Source organism: Trichosurus vulpecula, chromosome 1 (assembly GCF_011100635.1).
Source record: "Trichosurus vulpecula isolate mTriVul1 chromosome 1, mTriVul1.pri, whole genome shotgun sequence".
NCBI lineage: Eukaryota > Metazoa > Chordata > Mammalia > Diprotodontia > Phalangeridae > Trichosurus > Trichosurus vulpecula.
Window position 1 is genome coordinate 290,856,214 of NC_050573.1, and position 13,368 is coordinate 290,869,581.

At 39.6% G+C, this 13,368-nt stretch overlaps 1 protein-coding gene across 1 annotated transcript; it reads left to right on the forward strand.

Annotated features, from left to right (window-relative positions):
• The first annotated feature begins 62 nt into the window (after positions 1 to 62).
• TMEM70 (transmembrane protein 70) lies at positions 63 to 8,781 on the forward strand. Its single transcript, XM_036742389.1, has 3 exons — positions 63 to 412; positions 1,720 to 1,831; positions 8,241 to 8,781. The coding sequence occupies exons 1-3, from the start codon at positions 194 to 196 to the stop codon at positions 8,678 to 8,680; spliced, it is 771 nt and encodes a 256-aa protein (XP_036598284.1). The 5' UTR covers positions 63 to 193; the 3' UTR covers positions 8,681 to 8,781.
• The last annotated feature ends 4,587 nt before the right edge of the window (positions 8,782 to 13,368 follow it).

Here is a 13,368-nt window from a genome sequence, read left to right on the forward strand (position 1 = left end):
TCTTCTCTGAACTCGGGAACTTTTGTTTCGGGACCAGTTTCCGAGGGGACAGGACATCCAAAGTACCAGCCAGGCGGCCAATCGTTTGGCGTAGGGGTCAGGAGGCGGAGGGAAAGCGCGGCCCCAGGGGGTGTCCGCTGGTGAGACCAGGCCGCGGTGCGGAAGCTGTCCGCCGTCACTCGGAGCCCGGGAGATGTTGCTCCTGGCAGTCAGCTGCCGGTTGCGGCTCGGCGGCGGCGGGACGAGAATCAGACCGTGGGCAACCGCGGCCCTGCGGAGTCGCTGGACCGCCCGAGATCCCCGCGGGGCTTCTGCCCTCGACCCTGAGCGCGCAGGCAGTGATCGGAGCGCACGCGCAGCACCCCCGGGAGTGGCGCGAGGCTTCGCCCTCTGGGAGCCCCGCCGAGAACAGGTGCCGCCCCCAGAGGCCCGGCTGGTGGGGAGAGGGGTGGAAGTTCCGGGAGTAGACTGGGGCCTAGGGTTGTACCCGTTATCCGCTAGATCGACCTTTTAAAAAAGGCTTTGGGAGCCGCAAACGTGTCACTCAAGTTTATAGGCATGGAAGGCCTCCTGGGGCACCAGGTCTTGACTTCGACCAGACACGTATCGGTAAAATCCAACGGATTAGATTCCAGGCTGACCCTGGAGGCAGGACTGGTTACTCCTTTTCCGTCTTGCTCACGGGACCCACGTGTGACGGAGAAACTGTTGTCTTACAGTGGCTCAAAGACCTTTTCAGATCAGAAGAAATAAATTCCGAAGCCATAGCTACTTCACTACACCGTGCCCCGCCGCCTCCCTCCCTTCTGCCCCGGCCCAGAAGGGGCAATTTAAAAACAATTTGGGCCCGGAACTAGGGAGAGTAGGAACTCCGCTACTCTGGTTTTCAGACTATGGCTGTGTTTACCAATTAATGATTTCCATTTCCAGGAATTCCATTGTATGAAAGTACATCTGTACAGATGTGCCCTTACCTCCCCTAAGGTGCAGCAGTTGGACTTATGATGGTGGCCGAAAGGAAATGACTGCAATGGGATTGGGAAGTAAAGGTTAAATAATAGGGAAATAGGGTAAGATTTAGGGTTTGGAGAGATTTTAAAATTAATTCTATACTTAAAGGAAACAGGTTTCCCTGATTATATTTCAGTTCTTTCCTAGCAAGAAAAGTCATTGCTGTAATGTGCTGCAGCCTCCAGTTTTCCTGAAATTTAAAATAGTGTCAAATAAAAGAGATGATAAAATGATTATAAAACACAGGGGATCTATCTGTTGTATTTACAAGGCCTTTGGGAAAGTTGTTGCCTTCCTTTTCAATACCAGAACAAAATACTTATTTTTAGTAGTTTGACATATTTCTAATTTTGCTTTTTTCACTTACAATTAAGGAAGCTGTAACTATTTGCAATTAGAATTTAAAGGATGATCATTTTATGTCCCTTTTGATTTGCTGATCATAATCCGGGTTTTGTAGGTTCCCTTATGTATGGGTTACCCTGTCTTTGTAGATGTTGAACTTCCCTCTTTCTTTTTTGAAAATTCACCTCAAATTTTGTTTCCTACAGGTATTTCTTGTAGTGATTAAGCAAATTTTTGGGGAGAGTTTTGAAAAAAACTTAAAATAATGAAAAGTTCTTCCAAAATGGCTAGATACTACACTATACACTGTGAACAGTTTTTTTTTTTAATTGTGTAACATTACAATGTGTTCTAATCCATTAGACAGCTTTTTCTTCTGGTGAATATGTTCGATGTGTTCATACTCGCACCCATCCTGAGCAATCAGAAGATGGAAGACTGATATATACAGGGAATTTGGCAAGAGCAGTATTTGGTATGTGATTAGAATTGGGATATTGATTATTTGTAATTTAAGTACTGTTTCTTCATTCCACTGTTTAGAGAGGACTGTTGATAGGGATGGAATAAGGTGGCGGTTTAAATATGTATATTTTTTAAGATTTATAAAATTTTGGGTTTTTTTAATCAGATAAGCATCTATTTTGTGTGTCAAGCTCTATGTTAGGTTCAAGGGACATAAAACCAAAAATAAAAGCGATCCCTAGTCTGAAAGAATTTGCATTCTATCAAGGGAAACAGGCACACAAGTAAATGTATGTACAAAGCAGTTTGGGGATGTGGCACTAATAGCTGTAAGGTTCAGGGAAAGGAAGAGGGCAAGGAAAGGGAAAAGAATAAGTATTAAGTACCTGTTCTGTGTCTGGCACTATGCTAAGCACTTTACAAATATCTCATTTAATCCTCACAACAATCCTTTGAGGTAGATGCTTGTATGATCCCTCTTTTACATCTTAAAATATTTTACATATTTATGAAGAAAACTGAAAGAGGTTAAGTGATTTGCCAAGGATCACACAAGTGTCTGAGGCTGAATTTAAACTCACGTCTTCCTAATTCCAATTCTGGTGCTCTGTCCATTGAACCATTTAGTTTCCTCAATGTATAGCATGACACTTGACTTGAACTTGTGTCAGTCCACAATCAATCAGCAGGCATTTATTAAGCATCTACTATGTGCTGAACTCTGTGCCAAGTGTTGCTGAGACCTGTGATTTAATAATATCTCTTTGACAGTTGCATGGAGGATGAATTAAAGGGGGGAGAAACTGGAAATAGACCAATTATTGGTTAATGCAGTAGCTGGAGTTAGATATTAGGGGCTTCTTAGTAAACATCTATTAACCACCTATGCGTCAGGCACTGTGTTAAGCTATGGGGATACAAAAAGAGGTAAAAGACAGTGTCTGTCCTTAAGGAGGTAACAATCCAATTGGGGAGACAACAAATATATACAAACAGGCTACATCACAAGATAAATAGGAAATAAGAGAAGGGAGGCATGAAAATTAAGGGAGGTTGGGAAAGGTTTCATGTAGAAGATGGTGTGTGAGTTGGGATTTAAAGGAAGTCATTAGGTGGAGATGAGGAAGGAGAGCATTTCAGGCATGAGGAACAGTCAGAAAATGCCTGGAATCTACAGCTGATTGTCTTGTTTGAGGAATGGTAAGGAGTATCACTGGGAGGATTATATGGTGAGGAATAAAGTGTAAGAGGATTAGAAAGGCAGAAGGGGGACAGGGTATGTTTTGAAGGATTTGGAATATGAAACAAATTTTGTATTTGATCCTGGAACCAATAGGAAGCCACTAGAGTTTATTGAGTAGGGGAATGATGTGGTTGGACTTTTACTTTAGGAAAATTACTTTAGTTGGTAAATGGAGAATGGATTAGAGTGGAGAGAAGCTTGAGGCAGGCTATTGCATATTCCTGGTGTGAGGTAATGAGGGGCTGCATCACAGTGGTGGCAGTGTTGGAGGAGAGAAGAGGGCTTATTACAGAGATGTTATAAAGGTAAAATCTGACAGGTCTTGGCAACAGATTGGATATGGCGGGGGGGGGGGGGGGGGGACGGGCATTCAGAGATAGGAATTGAGAATGACACCTAGGTTGGGAGCCTGAGGGACTGGGAAGATGTTGTTGCCCTCTACAGCAATAGGGAAGGTGAAGGTGAAGGGGTAGAGTTAGGGGGGAAAGATAACTAGCTCTATTTTGAAGATGTTGAGTTTAAGAGTTTAAGATTCCTAGGCTGAGATGTCTGAAAGGCAGTCGGAGATGCAAGATTGGAAGTTAGCTGAAGATTAGGACAGGATAGCTAAATTTGAAAATCATCAACATAGGGATGGTAATGAAATCCCTGGGAGCTTATGAGATCTCCAAGTGAAGTAGTTTAGAGGGAGAAGAGGGCCCAGGACAGAACCCTATGGGATACTTATGCTTAGAGGGTATTATGTGGATGAGGATCCAGTAAAGGAGATGGAAAAAGAACAGTCAGGGAGGAAGAGATCGAGGAGAGAGTAGTGTTCTTCAAACCTAGAGAGAAGAGAATATCCACAGGAGTATGAACAGCGGTATTAAAGGTTGCAGAGAGGTCAAGGAGAATGTAGATTGTGAAAGATGTGATTGATTTAGCAGTTAAGACATCAGTGATCAACTTTGGAGAGAACAGTTTTAGTGGAATAATGAGGTCAGAAGCTGGATTGTAAGGGGTTAAGAAGAAAATAAGAGGAGATAAAGTGGAGGCTCCTGATGTAGAAGGTCTTTGTAAGTAGTTTAACCGCAAAGGACTGGAGAGATCTAGAATGATTTTGGGGGTAGAAGGATAAGTGATAGAGTGAGGATGACAGAAAGAGTAATCTGTTGGAAGAGATGGCTCGATTGGGGTTAATTGACCAGGTAGAGGAGTAAAGCCACCTCATCAGGTGAGGCAGGGGTGAAGGAAGAAATAGTGGCAGAAGGAGACATCTGTGTGATATGAGATGAGGAAGAAGAGAGAAGAGTGAGCTCATGGCAAATGGCCTCAATTTTTTTTGGTAAAATATGAGGTAAAGATCTCATCTGAGAGGGTGGGGGGAGGAGGAGCCAAGGAAGTTTGAGGAGGGAAGAAAAGACTTGAGAGAATTGCAGTGGAGACTGGGATAGAGTGATTCCATGAGAGAGTTATAGTAGGATTGCATAGTAGCAGCAAGGGGTCAGTTGAGATTATAGAACATTAATTGTAGGAACTAATTCAAAAGGAACAGTTGTATTATTTTCTCCAGCTTTGTTCAGCAGCATGTGTAGGAGTGAAGATGGCAAATGGTGAGATTGAGCCAAGGCTGAGGCTTAGTGGGGTACCATCAGTGATAGGATAAAGGGGCTAGGAATTCAAGAAAGGAGGACAGTGTAGCTTTGAATTGGTTTACCAAGAGGTCAAAATAGGGAAAAGAAGGAAGAGTGGTTAGTGCAGGGGACATGGCCCGGGAGAGAATTGAGGAGTCAAGAGATTGGAGATCATAGTGTGGGTGTGTTAGAGCAGTATGGTATTATAACATGGAGCCATAAGGTGGAAATATGGCATTTGTAAATATATTTTTAAAGCACTCCTTTAAAAATACTTTCCAGGTAATTATATGCTAACAATAATCACTTTTTTGGGTGGGTGGATTTAAGATGATATCTTATCATGGAGATAGAAATGGGCAATGTATTAAATACCAAAACTCAAAACCTTTCCAGGTATTACTTAATATCTTGTTCTGGTGTTTCTGTGCAAAATGTAGGTATAGATGGTGATATAACTGTTTTACAGTCGGCAAAAAGGAAGGATATGAGTGTGGGTACCCAGGAAAAATTTAAAGGGAAAGTCTTGTATTTGAATTGGACTTTAAAGGATGGGTAGAAATTCAGCAAAGATGGGTAAGGAGGACATTCTAAGCTTAAGGAACAGTGTGAACAAAAGTATGGATGTGGCATAGTGCAATGTGTATTTAGGGGCAGAGAATGTGGTCCTATCTGACTAGAGTGTGGAAGAAAGCAATAAGAGATAAGATTAGAAAGTCTGGTTGGTGCCAGATTGAAGAGGTTTTTGAATCCAAGAAAGATAACCTCAAGCTTTACTTGGTAGACAGTAGAGAGCCACTGATACACACCTAAGAAAGATTTTTCTGGTTGTGGTATGGATTATGGTGGGGAGAAAGAGTAAAGATGGGAAAATCTGTGTTATTGCTATTGCAATAATTGTAGGTAGAAATGAGAGTGGATTTTGATTAGGCCAATATGTCTCTCAGGAGGAATATACAACTATACTTAGTACTGGTGGATCATATTAGGCTAGCTTTTGGGCAAAGAAAGGATACATGAAAGAACATGTGTTATTTAACCTCTTAAGTGCCACAGGCACTCAACAGAACAGCATGTTGCAGATTTATATTGGAAGAGGGAGTTTTCTCATTGCAAGTTGTCCACACCAGAGAGGTAATATAATCATTTATATTATAAAGAACCATTCCCCCCCACCCCCTTCCCTGCACCGCAAAAACAGCCTAACTAAAATGCCATCTTTCCCTAGAAGTTTTTTCTGGGCTTCTATACCTTCGGTTCAGTTGGAAACGATCCTCCTTTTTAGATTTCACATACACCATTTGTTTTGTTGCTTTCTAATGCATGCATATAATATTGCGTATAGTTCTTTGTGTTGGCGTCTTATCCCCGAGGGAAGAAATTGTGCTTTATTTAAATTTGTCTTTTCCTTGGTGCACAATCCTCTGCACACAATAAATACTTAATAAATGTTGTATTTGTAGCACCATGAGTTGGCACAAATGCATCAGTATATCCAGGGGTGGGAAACCTGCAGCCTTAAGGCCACGTGTAGCTTTTATTAAAGGGATTTGTTCTGTGAAGTTTGAATTCAGTCAAAGGGCTATACTTGAGGACCTAGAGGGCCACATGTGGCCTTGAGGCAGCAGGTTCCCCAGTTCTGGTTTAATACTCTTAGAGAGTGGCCCTATAGAGTTCAAGTATTACAGCATAGGTAAAAATTAAGACTTACCATTCATATCAGAAAGATCAGGTAATATGTATTTGAGTTGTGTAAACACAGGAAGATATAAGGGCTATGAAGCACACGACAAAACTGAGAAGGTGTCATCACATATTTTTTAGGCCTCTGTGTCCTGTTAAAAGTCCTTTGGACTGCTAAGAAGGCTTGTGCCAGGGTGGTGGTATTTGGAATGGAAAAGTAGCGATGAATTCAAGATATTGGGAGTAGCATCAATAGAACATGTTGAACATTAATGGGATATGAAGGAAGAGTCAAAGGTAGCACCAAAGTTGTGTGCATGGGAAACACAGTTAATGTTGTTGCTGTAGATAGAAATAGTGGATTCAGAAGGAGAAGCAGAGTTAAGGCCAAAGATAAATGAGCTTGATTTTGGACATGTTGAGTTGGAGATGTGCTATAGGCAGTTGAAGATACAGATCTGGATCCCAGAAGAGAGCTCAGGATTAGAGGTAAAGATGTGGGAGTCTTTTCTGCATACATGTGATGGTTGATGTCTTGGGAGAGAGTGGGCCAAGGACAGGCCCTTAAAAAGCGAAAACATAAATGGGTTGGGAAGAAGATAAAGGGCTAGAGAATGGTTTAAAGAGGTAAGAAGTGAACTGGGGAAAATGTGGTATCTGAAGCCAAGGAAAAAGAATGTACCAGTGTTATAAACTACAAGGAAATTGAAAAAGTGAGGAAACAAGACCATTGACATTGGCAGTTAGGAAGTCTTTGGTGTTAGAACTGTCTCACTGGAGTGATGAGGATGAAAACTGAGTTCCAGACAGATAGTTGTATTTTATATCTCAGTTCTAGAGAGATAAAGAAGTTCAAGTATGGAAGAGATCTGGAAATCCTAACTGAAATGAAGTAAACCTAGTGAGAATGTTTATCTTTAAAGTAACTTGCATGCCAGCACTCTTTAATTCATTTTGTGTCAGAACATTGTCATAGAATGAGCAAATGTTTGAAGCTGAAGAGAAAGACTGACCACAGCCTCTGTCTATTAGAATAATGAATAGTTATAAAAATAAATGAGTACCTAAAATAGTCCCTAGGGAGCCAAGCACTTGAATGAATGGTTAATGAGTTGAGGGTTTTGAACTAATAGAAGTTATAAACTCCTAGCTGTAATGTTTTGCACGTCAGAGATCTCCTGCCCCCCTTATTTTGAATGAAAAAAACATTAAATACACACTGTGCTTCAGGAACATTTTGGTTTGTTAGGCTTAACTTTTTAACTATCTTGCCACTGAGAACCTTCCCTTGAAGTTTGTGATGATTTGTCTATTTTTTTCTTTGTTCCATTGTTCTAAGATGAATGTACAAGTATATTAATATTGGTATGGATGGAATATTTTTAGTATTAAACCTACTGAAGCATGAAATTGCAAGCTAGTGTATAATCCAAAAGATCCTGTAGTTTAACTATAGTAATTATCTGTTATTAAGTATGATTGTAGAATTGAGTATTCTTTTTCTTCCAAAGAATTATAATATGCTTTGCGATACACACAAAAAAACAACCTTCAGGAATAATTGAATATCTGATAATTCAGGGGGCAATTACTTTGAGGTCTCAAAGTAGTTTAAGATCTTTACTTTGGATACTCCAGATAATATAAGTGCTGTTTAATAGAATTCCATTCAATAAAATGTTAAAACCAGTTTTTATTTCTTAATTTCTTAATTTTTTATTATTAACTTAGATCCTGTAATAATTTGAAAACCTTAGTGATGAATAAGCTCTTAAGCAATTTTTGTCATATAAGAACAGTTGAAAATGAGTAGGATAAAGTGATTACTTTGTACATTAGAAAAACACTAACCAATTTTTGTTCTTTTTTTAAAAATTCAGGTGTAAAATGTTTCTCTTATTCGACAAGCCTTCTCAGCCTTGCATTACTCCCATATATATTTGGACAAACTAATATGGAATTTGGAAGTCTGCCTCTGAAAATTGCATTTTATGGTGCTTTGGGAACTTTTACATTAATTACTCCAATGCTGCTTCACTTTATTACAAAGGGATATGTGGTTCGATTGTACCATGAAGCCAAGACAGACACTTATACAGCCATTACTTACAATGTTGTTCTTTTAGAAAAGAGAACAGTATTTCATCAGAATGATGTAAAGGTTCCAGATATCAAAAGTATATTTACCTCTTTTTATGCAAAAACGAAATCAATGCTTGTTAATCCAATGCTTTTCCCACATCCTCAAGATTATAACCATCTTATGGGCTATGACAAGCCTTTTACTTTTGACATTGAAGAATCTGATGAAAATAAATAGCATGAAGGAGATAAATGTGACCCTCTTTGCTGTTGTGTAACTATTCAACTGTATGCTTTTTGTATTGTAAAATAATAAATTATCCTTTTATTGTTAGTGTCTGATTTTTAAAATGGTTTGTTGGGTGTTGTCCTTTGTTTTAGAAGAGGACCAAAATGACATCACTATGCCAGAGTCAAATTACAGTGTGCCTGACTATGGCCGATCAGACCAATACAAGTTTGGAATGCTCACCCACAGGTCAGGCACAAATAGTCCATGTGAATATTTGGGGTGGATTCTCTAAATTTGTACATCTCAAGTTTCTTTTGAGGTATCTCAATTCTGCTGTGCTCATAGAGTACAGCACTTACTCTGATGAGGGCATGCCATACTGAGCAGTCCTGTGCCAGCGTCTCCCATGTCACACAATGAATTCCAAAGTTCTTAGGAGAGACCTTGAGAGTGTCCTTGTATCGCTTCTTCTGACCGCCATGTGAATGCTTGCCATGTGTGAGTTGTCCATAAAATAGTCTTTTTGGCAAGTATACATTTGGCGTTTGAATAATGTGGCCAGCCCATCGGAGTTGCACTCTCTGAAGTAGAGTTTGAATGCTTGGCAGTTTAGTTTGAGAAAGGACCTCAGTGTCTGGTATTTTATCCTGCCAGTTTATCTTCAGAATCTTCCTAAGACAATTCAAGTGGAAGCAATTCCATTTCCTGGCATGGCACTGGTATACTGTCTAGGTTTCACAAGCATACAGCAATGAAGTCAGTACAATGGCTCTGTAGACCTTCAGTTTGGCAGTCAATCTAATACCTCTTCTCTCCCACACTTTCCTTTGGAGCCTCCCAGACACTCAGCTGGCCCTGGCAATGCATATGTCAACCTCATTATCAAGGTGTACATCCCTGGGAAGTACACCACCAAGATAAGCGAACTTACCACAGCATTCAAAACTTCTCCCTTTGCTGTAACTGATGGTTCCATATGTGGATGGTATGGTGGTGGCTGCTGGAGCGCCTGTGTTTTCTTGGTGTTAACTGTTAGGCCAAAATTAGCACACGCAGCAGAGAATCCATCCATGCTTTGTTGCATCTCAGCTTCAGAGGCTGCAATGAGTGCACAGTCATCTACAAATAGAAAATCATGCATCAACATGCCCTCCATTTTGGTTTTTATGGACCAGATTGGTGGATCTCAACTACTTAGTGCTGATGGAGCCATATTGACTAGTGATAAGGAGGATGTGATCCTAGAGAGATGGGCTGAACACTTCCAAGTGTTCTCAACAGACCATTGTCAATCAATGTTGAAGCCGTTGACCATTTTTACCTCAGGTTGAAGTCAATCCCTTCCTAGCTGAAGTTCCAACTGAAGAAGAGGTTTTGAATGCCATTAGGCTCCTTTCACGTGGCAAAGCACCTGGTGCTGATTCTATTCCAGCTGAGATTTACAAGGTAGAGGGTCCATTGCTCATATAAAAGCTGACTGAAATTTTCTGGGCTATATGGCAAGAGGAGGTTATCCCCCAGCAAGCATTCCTCCATTGCCCATCTCTATAAAGGGAAAGGAAATGGTGTCTCACTCTTAAGTCACTGCTAGAAAGATTCTTAGCAGAGTCATCCTTAATAGGCTTATCCTTCACCTGGAAGATGGTCATCTACCTGAGAGCCAGTGTGCTTCAGAAAGGTCCTGGTCAGGTGTTTGCTCCCTGACAACCCCAGGAGAAATGCCAGAAGCAGAACAGAGGTCCGTACACAATGCAGATCTGACTAAGGCCTTTAATGATACTGTTGGTTGTGAGGCCTTATGGAAAATTATGTCAAAATTTGGTTGCCTAGAGAAGTTTATCAGTGTGTACATCAATTTCATGACAGCATTCTTGCCCAGGTTCTGAATAATAGACCGTGCTCTTAGGCTTTCCCAGTCACCAGTGGAGTGAAACAAGGCTGTGTGCTTACTCCCATGCTTTTTAGCGTGATGTTTTCAGGCATATTGTCAAATCCTTTCAATAAAGATGAACATAGCATCAAGGTTGGCTACTGCACTGATGGTAAATCTGACTTAAAATAATGGTGTAATTAAAAAAAAACATGAAACATTCAGAGCATATGAAATAGAGTGTTAGCTTAATTGTAATAAGTCATTTAGACAGTTTTTTTGTTGAAAGCTAGATATTTTTTTTTAAAAATTTGGAACTTCACAAACCAAAAAAAGAAAATGTTTCTATCTGCAAAGTAGAACAGAAAGAGATTTATGTATGAAACTGTTACATATTATTTGCAAAGCCAGATATGCTAAAAATGAGAACTGTATAGATTATGTGATGCCTCCTCAAACCTTTCCCTCACCCTTTCAATTATACTGTTTTTAAGGTTGAAAAATGCTTTATACACATTTAGATCCTTTCAATGACCTTGTGAGGTCAGTTCACCTCTTTTTTATACATTTCTGATGACATCTCTTATGTTGCTACTTTTGTACAATTCTTCCCTGGTAATGTGTTGTCTACTCATGCCCACCAGGTACCCCTCAATTATCCTTAGGTGATCCACAACTTTAATTCTTCAGAGACTTTGGTGTTCTGTGACAGTCAATAGCAAAGAATATTGATGTTAGAAGTTGCCTCTTTGTTTTCAGTTGAAGCTTAGGAATCATCAAAACTGCTGAGTAATTCCTCGGCAATCCAGTCCATTCTGCTTCATTCTGGACCTGGTACCATCCATGGATAGTGTCTGGCCAGAATATATATAATGATAGATCAACTCCAGGTTGTCTGTTCCATGGCATGTCATAATCTGAACAATAGACATTCATTCATTGTTTTTCCCCATGTTATTGTTATTGTTTATGACATTGAATTCTTGAGTGATAAGCTCATTTAGGAGGCTTAGAAATGTTCCTGTGCATGAAGGAATCAACAAGCACTTATTGAACACCTGTTGTGTACTAGGCACTGGGAATATGAAAGAGATAGTCTCTGCCTTTAGGGAACTTTGCTATGGGAATTCAACATGTTCATAAATACTGGATATAGAGTGATGGGGAAAATCAGGAAAGGCCCTTTGAAGGAAGCAGCTTCTTGAACTGAATTTTGAGGGAAGTTAGAAATTCCAAGAGACAAAGTTCAGGAAGAAGAGTAGTCTAGGTAAGAGGGATGGACTGCAAAAGCATGAAGGTCGGAGATAGGATATCAAGTAGGGGGAACATCAAGTAATCACTTTAGCTGGAGTACAGAGTGTATGGGGGGAGTAATGTGAAATCAGCTTGGCAGAAAAGGCTGGAGCCAGATTATGAAGGACTTTAAATGGAAAACAGGAATTTGAATTTTATCCTAAAGTAAAGCTTCCTAACTTGGGATACATACACATGTCTCCAGGGCATATGGAAAGTTGTCAAGATGGCACAAGGAATATTTATATGATTTCTGACAAACCAATTTTATATTAAGAATTTGTGTAGTGAATAAAGCTTTATTGAAAAATGCATATTTCCTTTCATATTGAATGGGGTACAGAACTGAAAAAAGTTGGAAACTCCTGTCCTAAAACTGAAACAATCATACAGAAACCTTAGTATCTGGAGGATGTAACCATTTATAAGGAATCTCCCTTTTATACTCTTTGCTGGACATTCTCTGTGACAGCAGCAAACAGTTTAGACAAGTATAATTTATGTTTTATACATTTCTGGACAACTCAAAGAACCTGATTCTGATATGCATGGGCCTTCTTGGACAAGTCTTTAAAGTGGCATTTCCCTTACTGAATTAAATGCTTTTTTAAATAGTCATTAAGTATAATGAATTTTTGTATTCTCCGCACCCTTTCGTGAGTTGTGTTTTGCTGTAGAGTATTGCTTGTGAAAGCTTGCCTATTCCCTTCTCATTCCTTCTGTGGATCATGCTCACAAAAAGTAGAGATGAAAATATAGACTTATGGGTTGGGAGTTACTGATATTTTGTGGTAATGAGGTCTGTTTCCCCTCACCTCTGGTGTTCTCTAAATGAATTTGAGAATTTAACCTTCAGTGCCCTCAAAATTATATTCCCCCCCAGTGCTGACCAACTTCAAGTATGTCATCTAGTTAGTTGCTCTTCCTGTCTTTGTTTTCTTTAGTACCATTTAGTGTATCTAGATTGTGATTGAATCCAAATATGGCTAATGGTGAGGTGTTTATTATAAAAATTCCCATAGATCTCATCCAGTTTTCATGTTTGATGTGGACCCTCATTACTACATATTCGTGGATAAGAGGCAGCAAGTTGGTATAGTGGATAGAATGCTAGACATATAGTCAGAAAGATCTGGGTTAAAATCCTGCTTCAAACACTAGCTATGTGACTTTAAGCAAGTCACTTAATCTCATTGTGCCTCAGTTTCCTCATCTATAAAATGAGAGGTCCCTTCTAGCTTTAAATAATATGTCTAAAATATAGGTATATATACACACATAAGTATATGTACAGATGTGTATATGTATACTTATGTGTGTATACATATGTATGTGTGTATATAGCATGATTAGAAGATATCCTTGTATAGCTTGTAAAGTTCTGAAAACAATTTAGTAAGAGGAGTTCCAAAAATATTTTGAGCTGTGACATTTATTGCTTTACACAGTATAGTCTCCTAAGTGGACTACTTTGAAGGAAGACACTCATTTGAATGTGTACATTCTAGCTAGCATATTTATTTTAAAAATT

Coding starts and splice junctions, on each gene's coding strand:
- TMEM70 (XM_036742389.1), top strand. CDS start 194: ATGTTGCTCCTGGCAGTCAGCTGCCGGTTGCGGCTCGGCGGCGGCGGG. Junction 413..1,719: donor GGGAGCCCCGCCGAGAACAG/GTGCCGCCCCCA, acceptor CTAATCCATTAG/ACAGCTTTTTCTTCTGGTGA. Junction 1,832..8,240: donor TTTGGCAAGAGCAGTATTTG/GTATGTGATTAG, acceptor TTAAAAATTCAG/GTGTAAAATGTTTCTCTTAT.